At 36.7% G+C, this 19,731-nt stretch overlaps 2 protein-coding genes across 5 annotated transcripts in view; one reads left to right on the top strand and one right to left on the bottom strand.

The window, feature by feature from the left end:
• Positions 1 to 4,319, top strand: part of LOC132782268 (kinesin light chain 3-like) — a 37,146-nt gene extending 32,827 nt beyond the window's left edge. The window contains exons 12-13 of the mRNA XM_067461117.1: positions 1,335 to 1,401; positions 3,912 to 4,319. Of these exons, the coding sequence (XP_067317218.1) occupies positions 1,335 to 1,401; positions 3,912 to 3,986 (142 nt within the window). The 3' untranslated portion in view covers positions 3,987 to 4,319. The remainder of the gene's footprint in view (positions 1 to 1,334; positions 1,402 to 3,911) is intronic.
• Positions 4,320 to 5,868: 1,549 nt separating this feature from the next.
• Positions 5,869 to 19,731, bottom strand: part of LOC137095000 (general transcription and DNA repair factor IIH helicase subunit XPD) — a 45,572-nt gene continuing 31,709 nt past the window's right edge. For all 4 annotated transcript variants that reach the window (XM_067461125.1, XM_067461126.1, XM_067461128.1 and 1 more), the window contains exons 17-23: positions 18,117 to 18,238; positions 14,638 to 14,730; positions 12,775 to 12,847; positions 11,855 to 11,925; positions 8,845 to 8,988; positions 7,396 to 7,539; positions 5,869 to 6,050 (exon numbers count right to left, since the gene is read on the bottom strand). In XM_067461125.1, coding sequence (XP_067317226.1) covers positions 5,958 to 6,050; positions 7,396 to 7,539; positions 8,845 to 8,988; positions 11,855 to 11,925; positions 12,775 to 12,847; positions 14,638 to 14,730; positions 18,117 to 18,238 — 740 coding nt within the window. In that variant the 3' untranslated portion in view covers positions 5,869 to 5,957. The remainder of the gene's footprint in view (positions 6,051 to 7,395; positions 7,540 to 8,844; positions 8,989 to 11,854; positions 11,926 to 12,774; positions 12,848 to 14,637; positions 14,731 to 18,116; positions 18,239 to 19,731) is intronic.

Genomic DNA, 19,731 nt, shown 5'->3' with positions numbered 1-19,731 from the left:
ATAATAATTCTAAATGCATCCAAAATGGCATTTAGGAGCCAGCATGGTGTAGCAGTTTGAGCATTAGACTCTCTGACTTCGGGTGCATCCATGGTGTAAATTTAATGCCGTTCGATACCCAAAAACGTCGTTAATCCAGCAGTATTGATGTACTGCATGACACCGGAGAGCGGAGTTCAAATGTCTTTTGGACAGAACTATTGTTTTCCACTGGAAAGGAATCAGAGATACGTGGTGACTAGAAACTACATGTCCCAAGAGTCAAAGTAATGTAGTCCCCAAGTGTGTCGCCTGTAACGCAGAGGGAGAAGGGACCCCCAAAGGGCATCTAGTGCAACCCCTTTCAGCCAGGCAGGAAGGCACAATCGGAGCCCTCCCAGCAGATGGGCATCCAGCCTCAGTTCAAAAGCCTCCACTCTGGAAGGGACCCCCAAAGGGCATCTAGTCCAACCCCTTTCAGCCAGGCAGGAAGACACAATCAGAGCCCTCCCAGCAGATGGGCATCCAGCCTCAGTTCAAAAGCCTCCACTGGAAGGGACCCCCAAAGGGCATCTAGTCCAACCCCTTTCAGCCAGGCAGGAAGACACAATCAGAGCCCTCCCAGCAGATGGGCATCCAGCCTCAGTTCAAAAGCCTCCACTGCAAGGGACCCCCAAAGGGCATCTAGTCCAACCCCTTTCAGCCAGGCCGGAAGACACAGTCAAAGCCCTCCCGGCAGATGGCCATCCAGCCTCAATTCAAAAGCCTACAGAGAAGGAGACTCCACGGGAAGGGACCCCCAAAGGGCATCTAGTCCAACCCCTTTCAGTCAGGCAGGGAGGCACAGTCAAAGCCCTCCCAGCAGATGGCCATCCAGCCTCAATTCAGAAGCCTCCAGAGAAGGAGACTCCACTGGAAGGGACCCCCAAAGGGCATCTAGTCTGACCCCTTTCAGCCAGGCAGGGAGGCAGTCACAGCCCTCCCAGCAGATGGCCATCCAGCCTCAATTCAAAAGCCTCCAGAGAAGGAGACTCCATGGGAAGGGACCCCCAAAGGGCATCTAGTCCAACCTGTTTCAGCCAGGCAGGGAGGCACAGTCAAAACCCTCCCAGCTGATGGCCATCCAGCCTCAATTCAAAAGCCTCCAGAGAAGGAGACTCCACGGGAAGGGACCCCCAAAGGGCATCTAGCCTGACCCCTGGGTTCCTGGGTTATAAATGTCATTTCCTAATTAGCTCTATCATAAAAAGCACGAGGAAGCATGAGGAAAGTTAATTAAACTGCAAAAAACGTTGTTTTGGGGGGAAATCCTGTTATAGGATTATATACGTGTTCTTTTATTTTGTTTTCGGCAGGATGAAGCGCGCCACCTCCCTGAATGTGCTGCATGTTGGCGAAAGACCCCTCGCGGCATCTCCAACCGTAAGTCAAAAGCCCCCCACTTGCAGGAATCATAGAATCTTAGTGTGGGAAGGGACCCTCCAAAGATCATCCAGTCCAACCCCCAACTTGCAGGCATAGGAATCCTAGAATCCTAATGTGGGAAGGGACCTCCGAAGGCCATCCAGTCCAACCCCCTTCTGACATAAGAACAGCAAAACTTCCAGGGATGGAAAAGAAAACGTTGGGGTGCATCTATGCTGCAGAACAGATCCACTTGCATTGCCTTAGTTGTTATTATTATTATGTTTACTATTATTATGTTTCTTATGTTATTTATTTTATTATTATTATATTTATGTTTATGGTTCTGTGCTATGGCGTCCTGGAGGCTGTAGTTTTGCAAGAACTTATTATTATTATTACTATTATTACTGTTAAGTTTATTATGCTTATGTTTATTGTTTATATCATTATTATTATGTTTATATTTATATTTATGATTCAATGCTATGCAGTCCTGGGGGGGCTGTCATTTTGCAAGAACTTATTATTATTATTACTATTATGTTTACTGTTATGTTTATTATGTTTATTATATTATTATTGTTATGTTTATGGGTCAATGCTATGCAGTCTTGGGGGCTGTAGTTTTGCAAGAGATTATTATTATTATTATTATTATTATGTTTACTATCATGTTTATTATGCTTATGTTTATTTTATTATTATATTTATGTTTATGGTTCAATGCTATACAGTCCTGGGGGTTGTAGTTTTGCAAGAGATTATTATTATTATTATTATTATTATTATTATTATTATTATGTTTACTATCATGTTTATTATGCTTATGTTTATTTTATTATTATGTTTATGGTTCAATGCTATGCATTTCTGTGGGCTGTAGTTTTGCAAGAGATTATTATTATTATTATTATTATTATTATGTTTACTATTATGTTTAATATGCTTATGTTTATTATTATTATTATTATTATGTTTATGGTTATGGTTCAGTGCTATGCAGTCCTGGGGGATGTAGTTTTGCAATGGCTTATTATTATTATTATTATTATTATTATTATGTTTATGGTTATGGTTCAATGCTATGCAGTCCTGGGGGATGTAGTTTTGCAATGGCTTATTATTATTATTATTATTATTATTATGTTTATGTTTATTATTATAATTATTATGTTTATGGTTCAATACTATGCAGTCCTGGGGACTGTGGTTTTGCAAGGGCTTATTATTATGTTTATGTTTATTAAGATGATGATGATTATTATTATTATTGTTTTATATTTATGGTTCAATGCTATGGAGTCCTGGGGGCTGTAGTTTTGCAATGGCTTATTATTACTATTATGTTTACTATTATTATTACTATTATGTTTATTATGATGTTTATGTTTATTATTATGCTTATGGTTCAACGCTATGCAGTCCTAGGGGCTGTAATTTTGCAAGAACTTATTATTATTATTATTACTATTATGTTTACTATTATTTTTAATACGCTTATGTTTATTAGTATTATTATGGTTATGGTTCAATGATTGCAGTCCTGGGGGCTGTAGTTTTGCAAGAGTTTATTACTACTACTGTTATTATTATTATGATTAAGATTATTATGTTTACTATCATGTTTATTATGCTTATGTTTATATTATTATTATGTTTACTATTATGTTTATTAAGACATTATTATTACTATTATTACGTTTATGGTTCAATGCTATGCAGTGCTGGGGACTGTAGTTTTGCAAGGGCTTATTGTTATGTTTATTATTATTATTATTATTATTATTATTACTATTATGGTTCAATGCTATGCAGTCCTGGGTACTGTAGTTTTGCAAGGGCTTATTATGTTTATGTTTATTAAGATTAAGATTATTATTATGATTATTATGTTTTATGTTTATGGTGTTCAATGCTACGCAGTCCTGGGGACTGTAGTTTTGCAAGGGCTTATTGTTATGTTTATGTTTATTAAGATTATTATTATTATTATTATTATTATTATTACTATTACTATTATGGTTCAATGCTATGCAGTGCTGGGGACTGTAGTTTTGCAAGGGCTTATTGTTATTATTATTATTATGTTTATGGTTCAATTCTATGGAGTCCTGAGGGCTGTACTTTTGCAAGGCCTCAAGCTGAAGGATGCAGATGCCAACACCAAACTACAAATCCCACAATTGCATAGCATTGAGTTGGTGCAATTAAATGAGCTGATTCCCCTGGCAGAGGAGCTCTTGCAGCTTTAACTACAAATCCCACAATTGCATAGCATTGAGTTGGTGCAATTAAATGAGGAGCTCCTGCAGCTTTTGCTTTGGCTCAGCACTAAGATTACCGTATTCCGTGGATATGATGCACCCCTTAATTTTGGGGAGGTCATGTAGCCCCCCAAAAGTGAGCGTTAGCTTTGAATAAATAGGGTATTCCTAACAAAAAAGATTACCGTATTACACGGATATGATGCACCCCTGAATTTTGAAGAGGCCATCCAACTTGTGTGTTTTTCTCTCGTCCAGCAGCCCCGCAGCCCCTTGACCAGTACAAGAAGCTTGAGCTCCAGCACTCAGGACCTTCCGCATAGCAGTTCCACTTAGGATGCAGCACCGGCGCTGACCCCCAAACCTTCTCCGCCTGAGGCCGGACCAAAGTCGTTCCTCTTTCGCCCGGAACGGAGCCTGGCCTTGCTTCCTTTGCAACAAACAGGGCAGAGACGGTCACTCCTGCCCGCCCGCCCTGCGAGGAAAGCCAGCACCGAGGCCGGAGGCTATTCTTACTTTCTCAGGAAAAGAAAAGCAGCACAAGAACACTCTCGACTGCCTTAAAACTCTTTTTTGAGCAGCAGGATCAGGCCCCTTGCGCCCCAGGAGGACCTCCTATTTATTCTTCTTATTTATGCATCAGGGACCCCCACCCCTCCCTCGACTAATCCCTCAATAAAATATATCTCTATATATATATACTGTCTAACATTTGGAATCTTCTCATAGATAGATACATATATACAATGATAGAGAATCCTAGAGTTGGGAGGGACCCCTAAAGGTCATCCAGTCCAACCTCCAAAGAATACATAGAGGATCCTAGAGTTGGGAGGGACCCCCAAAGGTCATCCAGTCAAACCTTCAAAGAATAGATAGATAGATAGATAGAGAATCCTAGAGTTGGGAGGAACCCCCAAAGGTCATCCAGTTAAAGCTCCAAAGAATACATAGATAGATAGAGAATCCTAGAGTTGGGAGGGACCCCCAAAGGTCATCCAGTCCAACCTCCAAAGAATACATAGATAGATAGAGAATCCTAGAGATGGGAGGGACCCCCAAAGGTCATCCAGTCCAACCTGCAAAGAATAGATAGATAGAGAATCTTAGAGTTGGGGGGGACCCCCAAAGGTCATCCAGTCCAACCTTCAAAGAATAGATAGATAGAGAATCTTAGAGTTGGGGGGGGATCCCCAAAGGTCACCCAGTCCATCCCCCAAGAAATACATAGATATAGAATCCTAGAGTTTTGAGGAGTCCAACCCCTAAGAAATTCATAGATACACAGATACTTAAGATAGATAATCCTAAGGTTGGAAGGGATCCTCAAAGGTCATCCAGTCCATCCTCAACAATACATAGATAACTTGTTAGATAGATAGGTATGGAATCCTAGAGTTGGGAGGAACTCATAAAGGACATCCAGTCCAGATAGATGGATGATAGATAGATATATAATCCTAGAGTTGGAAGGGATCTCCAAAGGTCACCCAATCCATCCCCCAAGAAATACATAGATATAGAATCCCTGAGTTGGGGGGAGTCCAACCCCTAAGAAATACATACATACAGATAGATAATTCTAGAGTTGGAAGGGATCCCCAAAGGTCATCTACTCCATCCCCTTAAAAACACAGATATAGAATCCTAGAATTGAGAGGAGCCCAACCCCTAAGAAATACATACATACATACGTACGTACATACATATATACATAGGCAATCCTAGAGTTGGAAGGGACCCCCAAAGGTCATCCAGTCCAGTCCAATTCTGTCTGACAGAAGACACAATTGAATCCCTCCTGACAGACGGACATCCAACCTCTGCTTTCACACCTCCATAACAAAACATAACAATGGCAAAACCCATATAGTTAGAACTAGTAATGCAATGCCTCTTAAGACATGCGTGCAGCAAGGTGCTAGACGCTCACATTCTCCATCACAGTAAGAAGGGAGACACTTTGGTTGCTCAAAAAAAATTGCAAATCCCTTTAATACAAAATCCGAAACCATGTTCCAAAATGAAGAGTCCAAAGTCAGTGCAAAAAAAAAAAAAGAAATGTTCCAACACACTTCTGCTTGCTACCAATTGAGAAAATGCAGCATCATTCGCCCTGCAGATGGTGCGGGTTCTCCTTTGAATCTAGAACCACCGAATCTGGGTTCTAGGTTCTGACTCCAACTGAAAACTCGTATGAATCTAGAACCAACATTTCCTCAGTTCCATGTTCTAGATTCCTTGGTGTTCCTCTGAATCTAGAACCCAGATTCCTTGGTTCTAGGTGCCTTTTTCCCCAAGCTGGCCTCACACTTGGTGCGCGATCTCTTGCACTTTGCGCAGCGTCTCCTCCGACTGCAGCTGCTCGAAAGTCAGCAGCGAAAGGCCCAGCTGGTCTTCCTGATGGAAAAGGAGCAAAACACAGGTTTTTATTACTGGGATGTTATTAGTATTAGTATTATTTTATTAGTATTAGTATTGGGATATATTATTGGGATATATTATTATTACTAGGATGTTATTATTGTTATTATTATTGTTATTATTATTGTTATTATTATTATTATTTTAGTATTAGTACTGGAATATATTATTAGGATGTATTATTATTACTGGGATGTTGTTATTATTATTTTATTAGTATTAGTATTGGGATATATTATTATTACTGGGATATTATTATTTTATTAGTATTAGTATTATGATATATAATTGGGATATTATTACTACTGGGATGTTGTTATTATTATTATTTTATTAGTATTAGGATATATTTTTGGGATGTATTATTATTACTGGGATATTATTATTATTTTATTAGTATTAGTATTGAGATATATTATTATTACTGGGATGTTATTATTATTTTATTAGTATTAGTATTGGGATATATTATTGGGATGCATTATTATTACTGGGATATTATTTTATTAGTATTAGTATTGTGATATATAATTGGGATATTATTACTACAGGGATGTTATTATTATTTTATTAGTATTGGGATATATTATTGGGATGTATTATTATTACTGGGATATTATTATTATTTTATTAGTATTAGTATTGGGATATATTATTGGGATGTATTATTATTACTGGGATGTTGCTATTATTATTATTTTATTAGTACTAGTATTGGGATATATTATTGGGATATATTATTATTACTGGGATGCTGCTATTATTATTATTTTATTAGTATTAGTATTGGGATATATTATTGGGATATATTATTATTACTAGGATGTTATTATTATTATTATTTATTAGTATTAGTATTGGGATATATTATTGGGATGTATTATTATTACTGGGATATTATTATTATTTTAGTAGTATTAGTATTGGGATATATTTTTGGGATATATTATTATTACTAGGATGTTATTATTATTTTATTAGTATTAGTATTGGGATATATTATTGGGATGTATTATTATTACTGGGATGTTATTATTATTATTATTATTTTATTAGTATTAGTATTGGGATATATTATTGGGATATATGATTATTACTGGGATGCTATTATTATTATTATTATTATTTTATTAGTATTAGTATTGGGATATATTATAGGGATATATTATTATTACTGGGATGTTGTTGTTGTTGTTGTGGGATGTTGTTGTTGTTGTTGTTATTATTATTATTATTATTAATCTTACTATGTTAAATGGTTCAGAATGGATTTTACAACATGCTGCATTGAGATTGACAGGTGCCACTCTCTCGGCCTCACCTTCCGGAAGGGCTGGGCCATCTGTCGCAGGAAGTACTTGGCGACTTGCACGGCCTCGTCCAGTGTCAGGTTGAGGTTGGCGTCCGTGATGTGCTCCTGGATCCAGCGGGGAAGCTTGCCGCGCTTGTCGGCTCGGGCGAAGCGCTGTCGGGAAAACAACCAGTGTCATAGCGGGTTGGCCATCTGCTGGGAGGGATCGAATGGTGTCCTCCTTTAACACTGAAAGGGGTTGGACTGGATGGCCTTTGGGGGTCCCTTCCAACTCTAGCAGGATACAAACAGCCTTAGCGGGATAGAGATTGCTTTGGAGTTTGGTGGATTCCCCTTCTCTAGATATGTACTAAACAAGAAGCTGGATGGATGGCTATCTGCCCAGAGGGATCGGATGGTGTCTTCCTGCCTGGAAAGGCTGGGATTGGATTAGATGGCCTTATTATTATTATTATTAATAATAATAATAATAATAATAATAATAATAATAATAGAGCAGTCAAGGTGTGTCAGACTGTAGGATCTATATAACAATATTAAATAACCACTCACAAGCCGTTTTTGCTTTGAAATGGATATATTCATGCCGTCAGAAATTCACTCCTGACAAGGTGGTCCCAGTGGTGATGGGCAAACTGAGTGCAAACTAGGTGCAGTGCCTAAAGACCTTGGCCTGCACTTAAAAACAATAGGCACTGACTAAGTTACCACCACCCAGCTGCAAAAAGCCACCCACTTGGATCTGCACATGTGGCAGGAAAGGAAAGAAAGAAAGAAGGAAGGAAGGAAGGAAGGAAGGAAGGAAGGAAGGAAGGAAGGAGAGAAAAAAGGAAGGAGGGAGGGAGGGAGAGGGAAGAATGAAGGAAGGAAAAGGAAGAAAGAAAAAGGGAAGGAAAGAGAAATAAGGAAGGAAGGAAAGACAGAAAGAAGGAAAGAAAGAAAAAGAAAGGAAGGAAGGAGGGAGAGGGAAGAATGAAGTAAAGAAAAGGAAGAAAAAAGGAAGGAAAGAGAAATGAAGGAAGGAAGGAAAGACGGAGGGAAGGAAAGAAGGAAGGAAAGAAAGAAAGAAGGAAGGAAGGAAGGCAGGAAGAAAAGAAGGAAGGAAGGAAGGAAGGAAGGAAGGAAGGAAGGAAGGAAGGAAGGAAGGAAGGAAGGAAGGAAGGAGAGAGAAAAAAGAAGGAAGGAGGGAGGGAGAGGGAAGAATGAAGGAAAGAAAAGGAAGAAAGAAAAAAGGAAGAAAAGAGAAATAAGGAAGGAAAGATGGAGGGAAGGACAGGAAGAAGGAAGGAAGGAAGGAAGTCAGGAAGGACTAGATGGCCTTTGGGGGTCCCCTTCCAACGCTAGGATTTTCTCTCTCTCCCTCCTACACACACACACATACACATATATACACATATACATAAACACACACACACACAGCTTTCCAAGGCTGTCCTCTCGCCCTGAGCTTCCTCCCACCTTGTCCGCAAAGACCATCAGGCCGTAGTCGGTCTTTCCCCGGATGGCGCGCCCCACGCATTGGGCCGCATGGCGCATGGCGTCGAAGGTGAGGAAGTCGTTTTCCCGGATCTGGAACTGGTCCCTCAAGTACTCCAGGCGCGCCTAAGAAGGAGAGCAAACAGTACAACCGGTCCTCGGTATCCACAGGTTCCGGTATCCATGGATGATGGGATTTGGAGTACCGTCACTCACTTCCTGAGACCACTGCGACCCAAACCAATCGTGGATCAGGACCGGATTTGCCACATAAAACCCCCATGGACCCACTTTATGTCCTAATGCAGTTTGGAGAAGAATGGACCATGGATGATGGGGTTTGTAGTACGTTCACTCACTTCTTGAGACCACTGCGACCCAAATCAATGGCGGATCAGGACCAAACTTGGCACACAAAGCCCCCATGACCCACTTGATGTCCTGGTTCAGTTTGGAAACAGATGGACCATGGATGATGGGATTTGAAGTACCTTCACTCACTTCCTGAGACTACTGCGACCCAAACCAATGGCGGATCAGGACCAAATTTGCCACATAAAACCCCCATGGACCCACTTTATATCCTGGTGCAGTTTGGAGGAGGGTGGACCATGGATGATGGGATTTGGAGTACCTTCACTCGCTTCCTGAGACCACTGCGACCCAAACCAATGGTGGATCAGGACCGGATTTGCCACATAAAACCCCCATGGACCCACTTTATGTCCTAATGCAGTTTGGAGAAGAATGGACCATGGATGATGGGATTTGGAGTACCTTCACTCACTTCCTGAGACCACTGCGACCCAAACCAATGGTGGATCAGGACCGGATTTGCCACATAAAACCCCCATGTACCCACTTTATGTCCTAATACAGTTTGGAGAAGAATGGACCATGGATGATGGGATTTGTAGTACCTTCACTCAATTCCTGAGACCACTGTGACCCAAACCAATGGCAGATCAGGACCAAATTTGCCACATAAAACCCCCATGGACCCCCATGCAGTTTGGAGAAGAATGGACCATGGATGATGGGATTTGTAGTACCTTCACTCAATTCCTGAGACCACTGTGACCCAAACCAATGGCAGATCAGGACCAAATTTGCCACATAAAACCCCCATGGACCCGCTTTATGCCCTGGTGCAGTTTGGAGAAGGATGGACCATGGATGATGGGATTTGGAGTACCTTCACTCACTTCCTGAGACCACTGCAACCCAAACCAATGACGGATCAGGACCAAACTTGACACACAAAGCCCCCATGACCCACTTTATGTCCTGGTGCAGTTTGGAGGAGGATGGACCATGGATGATGGGATTTGGAGTACCTTCACTCACTTTCTGAGACCGCTGTGACCCAAACCAATGACGGATCAGGACCAAACTTGACACACAAAGCCCCCATGACCCACTTTATGTCCTAATGAAGAATGGACCATGGATGATGGGACTTGCAGTACCTTAACTCACTTCCTGAGAGCACCATAACCCAAAACAATAATGGACCACGACCAAATTTGGCACACAAAGGCCCCATGACCTACTCTATATCCTAGTGCGGTTTGTTGGAGGATAGACCACTCACTCACACCCCACCAAACCCAGCTGAAATGGGATCTAGGCTAAACTGGACTAAACCCCCATGATGCATTTTACGTCCTGGTGCGATTTGTGAGTGGACAGATAACGGGTTATGGGATTGGTAGTCCTTTCAAACCCTTCGGTTCCCACAGACCACTGTGGCCCCCAACAAAGACCGATAAAGACCAAACTTGGCACACAGAGGCTCCAAGACCCACTCTACATCCTGGTGCAGTTTGGAGGTGGATAGACCACAGTGATGGGACTTGAAGTACCTCCACTCACTTCCCGAGACTGCTGCAACCCTCATGCAATAACTGATCAAAACCAAACTTGGCAATCAGAGCCCCCATGACCCACTCTCCATCCTGCTGCAGCTTGGAGGAGGGTTGACCATGGATGATGGGACTTGCAGTACCTTCACTCACTTACTGAAAGCACTGCGACCCTCATCCAATGACAAAGACCGACCAAACTTGGCACACAGAGTCCTCATAACCCACTCTACATCCTGCTGCAGTTTGGAGGAGGGTGGACCATGTATGATGGGACTTCAAGTACCTCCACTCCCTTCCAAAGATTGCTGCAACCCTCATCTAATGACCAATCAAGACCAAACTTGGCACACAGAGCCCCCATGACCCTATCTACATCCTGTTTCAGTTTGGAGGAGGACAGACAATGATGATGGGACTTGCAGTACCTTCACTCACTTCCTGAAACCACAGCGACATCCAAATACCAATAAAGACCAAACTTGGCGCAGAGAGCTCCCATGGCCAACTCAACATTCTGGTGAGGTTTGGGGAAGAACAGACTATGGATGATGGGACTTGCAGTACCTTAACTCACTTTCTGAGACCACTGCAAGCCTCATCAAATGACTGATCAAGACCAAACTTGGCACACAGAGCCCCCATGAGCCACTTTACATCCTGTTGCTTTTTGGAGGAGGCTGGACCATGCACGATGGGATTTGCAGTACCTTCACTAACTGAAAACTGATAAAGAACAACTTTGCCACACAATGCCTTTCTCTAATTACCCGGGCAGCGCCGGGTCCCCAAGCTAGTAATAAATAAAAATACAAGACTCAAAGCAGTGACCAGTGGTAACAGCCACCCATTCAGGTCACCGGCCACTGCAAGATCCCAGAGAATCTCCAGGAATGCAATCTTAGGAGCAGCAGACGGGGCCTTTTCGGCTCCGCTCTGCAAGGCCGCCCTGCCACCAAAAGCTCCTTAATCCTTGGAAGGAGATTACGGAAGTCGGTCCAGCCCGCTGCAAGGAGCCAAAGGCCCAGGAATCTCCGCCAGGATTAAACCCCTCCTTAGAGGAAAGGAAACGGCAAAGTAAACAAGCCCGGAGGGTGCAACTGACCCCGGGGATCCAGGTCGCTCACCTTGAGGATGCGGCTCTGCGTGTAAACGTACGGCACGCCGAACATGATCACGGCCCTCCCGAAGTGGTGAACTGGGAGGGAGAAAAGGGTGGAACTGGTCAATGTCAAAGAGGAGCCACGTCTCTTTGGCTGGACTCGAACTCCCATCATTCTGCATCCAGAACCAGGCTTGCTGGGAGTTGTTTACAGGGACACACAATGGCTAATAATAATAATAATAATAATAATAATAATAATAATGGTGTAGAGTGCTGGGAGTTATAGTCCAGCCTTCCCAGGGATTTGGCTGGATTTCAACTCCCATCATTCTGCATCCAGAACCAGGTTTGCTGGGAGTTGTTTACAGGGACACACAATGGTTAATAATAATAATAATAATAATAATAATAATAATAATAATGGTGTAGAATGCTGGGAGTTGTAGTCCAGCCTTGTTTAGAGGGTCATACAATTATTATTATTATTATTAATAATAATAATAATAATAATATACTTCAATAATAATAATAATAATAATAATAATAATATACTTCAATGATCAGCAGGCTTAGCAAATATAGCAATGGGTGCAGAATGCTGGGAGCTATAGTCCAGCCTTTTTTAGGGAGTCATACAATGACTAAGAATAAGAATATGAATACAATACTTCAACGCCCAGCAGCCTTAGCAAATATAGCAATGGGTGCAAAATGCTGGGAGTTGTATCCAGCCTTGTTTAGAGGGACACATAATGGTTAATAATGATAATAATAATAATAATAATAATAATGGTGTAGAATGCTAGGAGTTGTAGTCCGGCCTTGTTTAGAGACATACAATGAATAATAATAATAATAATAATAATACAGAAGAACAGCAAATGCTGAAACATCACAATTTTCAAAGGAAGAAGATGGAAAGCAAGAGAGAGAGAGACTCACCAAAGTCGATCCCTTCGGAGACTTTTCCCCGGGCCACCGATAAGAGGATGGCCCCTCTCCCGTTCTCACAGGCCTGAAAATGAGAATAAATGGGATAAGTGCCATTCGAAGGAAGGAAGGAAGGAAGGAAGGAAGGAAGGAAGGAAGGAAGGAGAGGTTGAAGGAGGGGAGGGAAAGAAAGGAAGGAAAGTAAAGGAAAAGGAAGGAGGGAGGTAGGAAGGGAGGAAGGAATAAAAGATTGAAGGGAGGGAGAAAAGGAAAGAAGGAAGGAAGGAAGGAAATAGAAAGGGAAGGAAGGAAAAAGAAAAGGGAAGGAAGGAGAGATTGAAAAAGAAGAGGAAAAGAAAGGAAGGAAAGTAAAAGAAAAGGAAGGAAGGAGGGAGAAGTGGAGGAAAGGAAGGAAGGAAAGACTGAAGGGAGGGAGAAAAAAGAAAAGAAGGAAGGAAAAAGGAAGGAGGGAGAAAGGGGAAGGAAAGAGAGTTTGAAAGAGGGGAGAAAAAGAAAGGAAGGAAAGTAAAGGAAAAGGAGGGAGGGAGGTAAGAGGGGAGGGAAAAGGAAGGAAGGGGAAAAAAAGAAAAGATTGAAGGAAGGGAGAAAAAAAAGGAAGGGCGGGAGGGAGGAAAAAGAGGAAGAAAGAGAAAAAAGGAAGGAAGGGAAAAAAAGATTGAAGGGACAAAAAGGGAGGGAGGGAGGAAAAACAGGAGGAAGAAGAAAAGGGAAGGAAGGAGGGAAGGAAGGAAGAAAAAAGAAAAGATTGAAGGAGGGGAGAAAAAGAAAGAAAGAAAGGAAGGAAGGAAGGAAGGAAGGAAGGAAGGAAGGAAGGAAGGAAGGAAGGAAGGGAAAAAAGAAAAGTAGATTGAAGGAAGGGAGATAAAGGATAGGAGGGAGGGAGGAAAAACAGGAGGAAGGAGAAAAGGGAAGGAAGGGAGGGAGTGAAAAAAGAAAAGAAGGTTGAAGGGAGAAAAGGGGAGGGAGGAAAAACAGGAGGAAGGAGAAAAGGGAAGGAAGCAAGAAAGAAAAAAGAAAAAAAGATTGAAGGAGGGGGGAAAAGGAAGGAAGGAACGAAAGAAGGGGAAAAAAGAAAAGTTGATTGAAGGAAGGGAGAAAAAGGAAGGGAGGGAGGAAAAACAGGAAGAAAGAGGAAAAGGAAGGAAGGAAGGAAGAAAAACGAAAAGATTGAAGGAGGGGACAAAAAGAAAGGGAGGGAGGGAGGGAGGGAGGGAGGGAGGGAGGGAGGAAGGAAGGAAGGAAGGAAGGAAGGAAGGAAGGAAGGATGGAAGGAAGGAGAAAGGGAAGGAGGGAGAAAAAGAAGGAAGGAAAAAAGGAAAAAGGTGGCAGGAGGGGAGATAAAGGAAGGAAGGAAGGAAGGAAGGAAGGAAGGAAGGAAGGATGGAAGGAAGGAGAAAGGGAAGGAGGGAGAAAAAGAAGGAAGGAAAAAGGAAAAAGGTGGCAGGAGGGGAGAGGAAGGAAGGAAGGAAGGAAGGAAGGGGAGAAGAAGAAAGGAAGGAAAGAAAACAAAGACTATTGAAGGAAGGGAGAAAAAGAAAGGAAGGAAGGAAAGAAAAAGGGAAGGAGGGGGAAAAAGGGGGAATAAAGGGAAGGGAAGGAGAGATTGAAGGAGGTGAGAAAAAGGAACAAAGAAAGGAAGGAAGGAAGGAAGGAAGAAAGAAAGAGTTGTAATGGTTTGAACTTTGGGCTGTGGCTCTGAACCCATTGGGTGCCTTTAGGCAAGTCACACTCTCTCAGCCTCAGAGCAAGACAAAGGCCCCTGAGGTAGACCACAATCCAGAGATGGGGAAGCCTGGGCTTTTGGGGTGGGAAGAACCTATGTCTCTTTTGGCATTGACTAGAGATGGACCTGACCTCCTGGTACTTCTCAAGGGCCATGCTGGTCTCGGCCCCGTCCTGCGTCTCAATGAAGATGAGCTTGTTGCGCTGGATGTTCTCCAAAATGCCCTGGAACAAAAAAGGAGGAGGAGGACAAGGTCAAGTCACACCTATGGGCGCATTACTACTATATTATTATTACCATTACTATTATTTTATTTATTGTTTTACTGACACAAAAGCACTGTATGTCACAGCAAACGAGATCTATATGCTGGATTTGATTTTAAAAAAATCACAAGTTGAACACTTCCCAAGCGTCTAGGACTGTGTGATGTATATATAATAATAATAATAATAATATATATAATGATATATATATATATATATATATATATATATATAGTAATATTTATTATTATTATCATATTTATTAATTATATTTATTACCATTATTATATTTATTATTAATAATATTACTATAACCATATTTATTATTACATTTATTTTTTATTATCACCATCATTACCTTATTATTAATAATATTTATTATCATTATGATGATTATTATTATATTTATTATCATTGTTATTCATATTTATTAGCATGGCCATTGTTTATTATTATATTTATATTATATTTATATTATATTATTATAGCCGCATTGAGTCGCCTGTTTGGGCTGAAAAATGCGGTATAGAAATAAAGCAAATAAATAAATAAATATTTATTATCGTCATTATATTTATTAATATTTGTTTTTATTATCACCATAATTATCTTATTATTAATAATATTTATTATCATTATGATGATGATGATTATATTTATTATCATTGGTATTCATATTTATTAGCATGGCCATTGTTTATTATTATATATATTATCATCATTATATTTATTAATATTTGTTATTATTAACATTATTATATTGATCACATTTATTATTCATCATATTTATTACCATTATATTTATTATTGTATTTATTATCATCATATTTATTAATATTTATTGCCATTAACTTTATTATATTTATCATATTTATTAATAATCATATTTATTATTACCCTTATATTTATTATTATACTTATCATAATCATCATTATATTTATTAATATTTATTATCATTAACATTATTATATTTACCATATTTATAATTAATCATTATTATCACCATTATATTTATCATCATCATGATTATATTTATTTATATTTATTGCCATTAACACTATTATATTTATCATATTTATTATTAATCATATTACCATTATATTTGTTATCCTCATCATTATATTTATTGATATGTATTACCATTAACATTATTATATTTATCATATATATTATTAATCATATTTATTACCATTATATTTATTATCATTACATTTATTAATATTTATTATAATTAACATTATATTTATCATATATATTATTACTCATATTTATTACCATTATATTTATTATTATATTTCTCATAATGATCATTTATTAATATCTATTACCATTATTATATTTATCACATTTATTATTAATCATATTTATTACCATTATATTTATTATCATTACATTTATTAATATTTATTGTCATTAACATAATTATATTTATTATATTTATTAATCATATTTATTACCATTATATTTATTATTATTTTTATCATCATTTATTAATATTTATTGCCATTAACACTATTATATTTATCATATTTATTATTCATCATATTTATTACCATTATATTTATTATCATTACATTTATTAATATTTATTATCATTATCATTATTATCATTATTATATTTATTAATCATATTTATTACTATTATATTTATTATCATTACATTTATTAATATTTATTACCATTATCATTATTATATTTATATTTATTGTTAATTTTATTACCATTATATTTATTATCACCATTATCTTTATATTTATAAATAAGTATTACCATTAATATTAATATATTTATCATATTTATTATTGATCATATTTATTACCTTTATATTTATTATTATCATCATTATATTTATTAATATGTATTACCATTACCATTATTATATTTATCATATTTATTATTAATCATATTTATTACCTTTATATTTATTATCATCATCATTATTATATTTATTAATATGTATTACCCTTAATATTAATATATTTATCATATTTATTAGTCATATTTATTACCATTATATTTATCATCACCATCATTATATTTATTAATATTTATTCCCATTACCATTATTATATTTATCATATTTATTATTAATCATATTTAGTACAATTATGTTTATTATCATCATCATTACATTTATTAATATTTATTTTCATTCCCATTATTATATTTATCATATTTATCACCATTATATTTATCATCAACATCATCATTATATTTATTAATAGTTATTGCCATTAACATTATATTTATCATACTTATTATTAACCATATTTATTACCATTATATTTATTATCATCATTATATTTATTAATATTTATTATCATTACCATTACTATATTTATCATATTTATTATTAATCATATTTATTACCATTATATTTATCATCATTATATTTATTAATATGTATTACCATTACATTATTATATTTATCATATTTACTATTAATTATATTTATTACCATTATGTTTATTAATATGAATTACCATTAACATTATTATATTTATCATATTTATTATTAATCATATTTATTACCATTATATTTATCATCATCATTATATTTATAAAAATATATTATCATTACCATTATTATATGTATCATATTTATTATTAATCATATTTATTACCATTATATTTATCATTACATTTATTAATTATTGCCCTTAACATTATTATATTTATCGTATTTATTATTAATCATATTTATTACCATTATATTTATTATCATCATTATATTTATTAATATTTATTAATATTCCATTATATTTATATTTATTATTAATCATATTTATTACCATTATACTTATTATTACATTTATTAATACTTATTGCCATTAACATTATTATATTTATTAATAATATTTTTACCATTATATTTATTATTATTATTATCATCATCATTTATTAATATTTATTGCCATTAACACTATTATATTTATCATATTTATTATTAATCATATTTATTACCATTATATTTATTAATATGTATTACCATTAACATTATTATATTTATCATATTTATTATTAATCATATTTACCATTATATTTATTATATTCATTATATTTATTTATATTTATTATCATTAACATTATTATATATATCATTTATTATTATATTTATTGTAACCATCACAACCATAGACTGTTTTTCCCAACGAGAAGTCATTGAATCTAATGACATACTCGTGATGATTAATTCTGTTTTAATGTTCGTCTATTTCAAGTCGTATCAAAATGCTTTTAGTGTAAGCCGCTTTGAGAACTCCTTGTGGAGAGGAGAAAAAGCGGGGTATAAACAAACATATAATAACATAATAATAGAATAATAACATAAGCCAAGACCCACCTGCTCATACCAAGAGGCCACAATGTTCTCCATATACTGGTAGCTGGTGAAAAAGGCTACGATCCCATCCGGAACAATGGCCGACATCTCCAGGAGAAGGTTGCCGTAATTGCGGATGACGGCTGCCAGGAGGGAGAGAAAGGTTAGAAATAAACATAATAATAATAATAATAATAATAGGGCAGTCAAGGTGTGTCAGACTGTAGGATCTCTATAACAATATTAAATAACCACTCACAAGCCGTTACTGCTTTGAAATGGATATATTCCATTTCATGCCAATAATAATAATAATAATAATAATAATAATAATAATAATAATAATAATTCTAGGGCAGTCAAGGTATGTCAGACTGTAGGATCTATATAACAATATTAAACAACCAACCACTCACAAGCCGTTACTGCTTTGAAATGGATATATTCCATTTCATGCCAATAATAATAATAATAATAATAATAATAATAATTCTAGGGCAGTCAAGGTATGTCAGACTGTAGGATCTATACAACAATATTAAACAACCACTCACAAGCCGTTACTGCTTTGAAATGGATATATTCCATTTCATGCCAATAATAATAATAATAATAATAATTCTAGGGCAGTCAAGGTGTGTCAGACTGTAGGATCTCTATAACAATATTAAATAACCACTCACAAGCCGTTACTGCTTTGAAATGGATATATTCCATTTCATGCCAATAATAATAATAATAATAATAATAATAATAATAATAATTCTAGGGCAGTCAAGGTATGTCAGACTGTAGGATCTATATAACAATATTAAACAACCAACCACTCACAAGCCGTTACTGCTTTGAAATGGATATATTCCATTTCATGCCAATAATAATAATAATAATAATAATAATAATAATAATTCTAGGGCAGTCAAGGTATGTCAGACTGTAGGATCTATACAACAATATTAAACAACCACTCACAAGCCGTTACTGCTTTGAAATGGATATATTCCATTTCATGCCAATAATAATAATAATAATAATAATTCTAGGGCAGTCAAGGTGTGTCAGACTGTAGGATCTCTATAACAATATTAAATAACCACTCACAAGCCGTTACTGCTTTGAAATGGATATATTCCATTTCATGCCAATAATAATAATAATAATAATAATAATAATAATAATAATAATAATTCTAGGGCAGTCAAGGTATGTCAGACTGTAGGATCTATATAACAATATTAAACAACCAACCACTCACAAGCCGTTACTGCTTTGAAATGGATATATTCCATTTCATGCCAATAATAATAATAATAATAATAATAATAATAATAATAATTCTAGGGCAGTCAAGGTGTGTCAGACTGTAGGATCTATATAACAATATTAAATAACCACTCACAAGCCGTTACTGCTTTGAAATGGATATATTCCATTTCATGCCGCTAATAATAATAATAGTAATAATAGGGCAGTCAAGGTGTGTCAGACTGTAGGATCTATAGAACAATATTAAATAACCACTCACAAGCCGTTTTTGCTTTGAAATGGACATATTCCATTTCATGCCAATAATAATAATAATAATAATAATAATAATAATAATAGGGCAGTCAAGGTGTGTCAGGCTGTAGGATCT

The sequence above is a fragment of the Anolis sagrei genome, chromosome X (assembly GCF_037176765.1).
Source record: "Anolis sagrei isolate rAnoSag1 chromosome X, rAnoSag1.mat, whole genome shotgun sequence".
In the NCBI taxonomy this organism is placed as follows: Eukaryota; Metazoa; Chordata; class Lepidosauria; order Squamata; family Dactyloidae; genus Anolis; species Anolis sagrei.
This window is presented reverse-complemented; position numbering and strand designations above follow the sequence as displayed.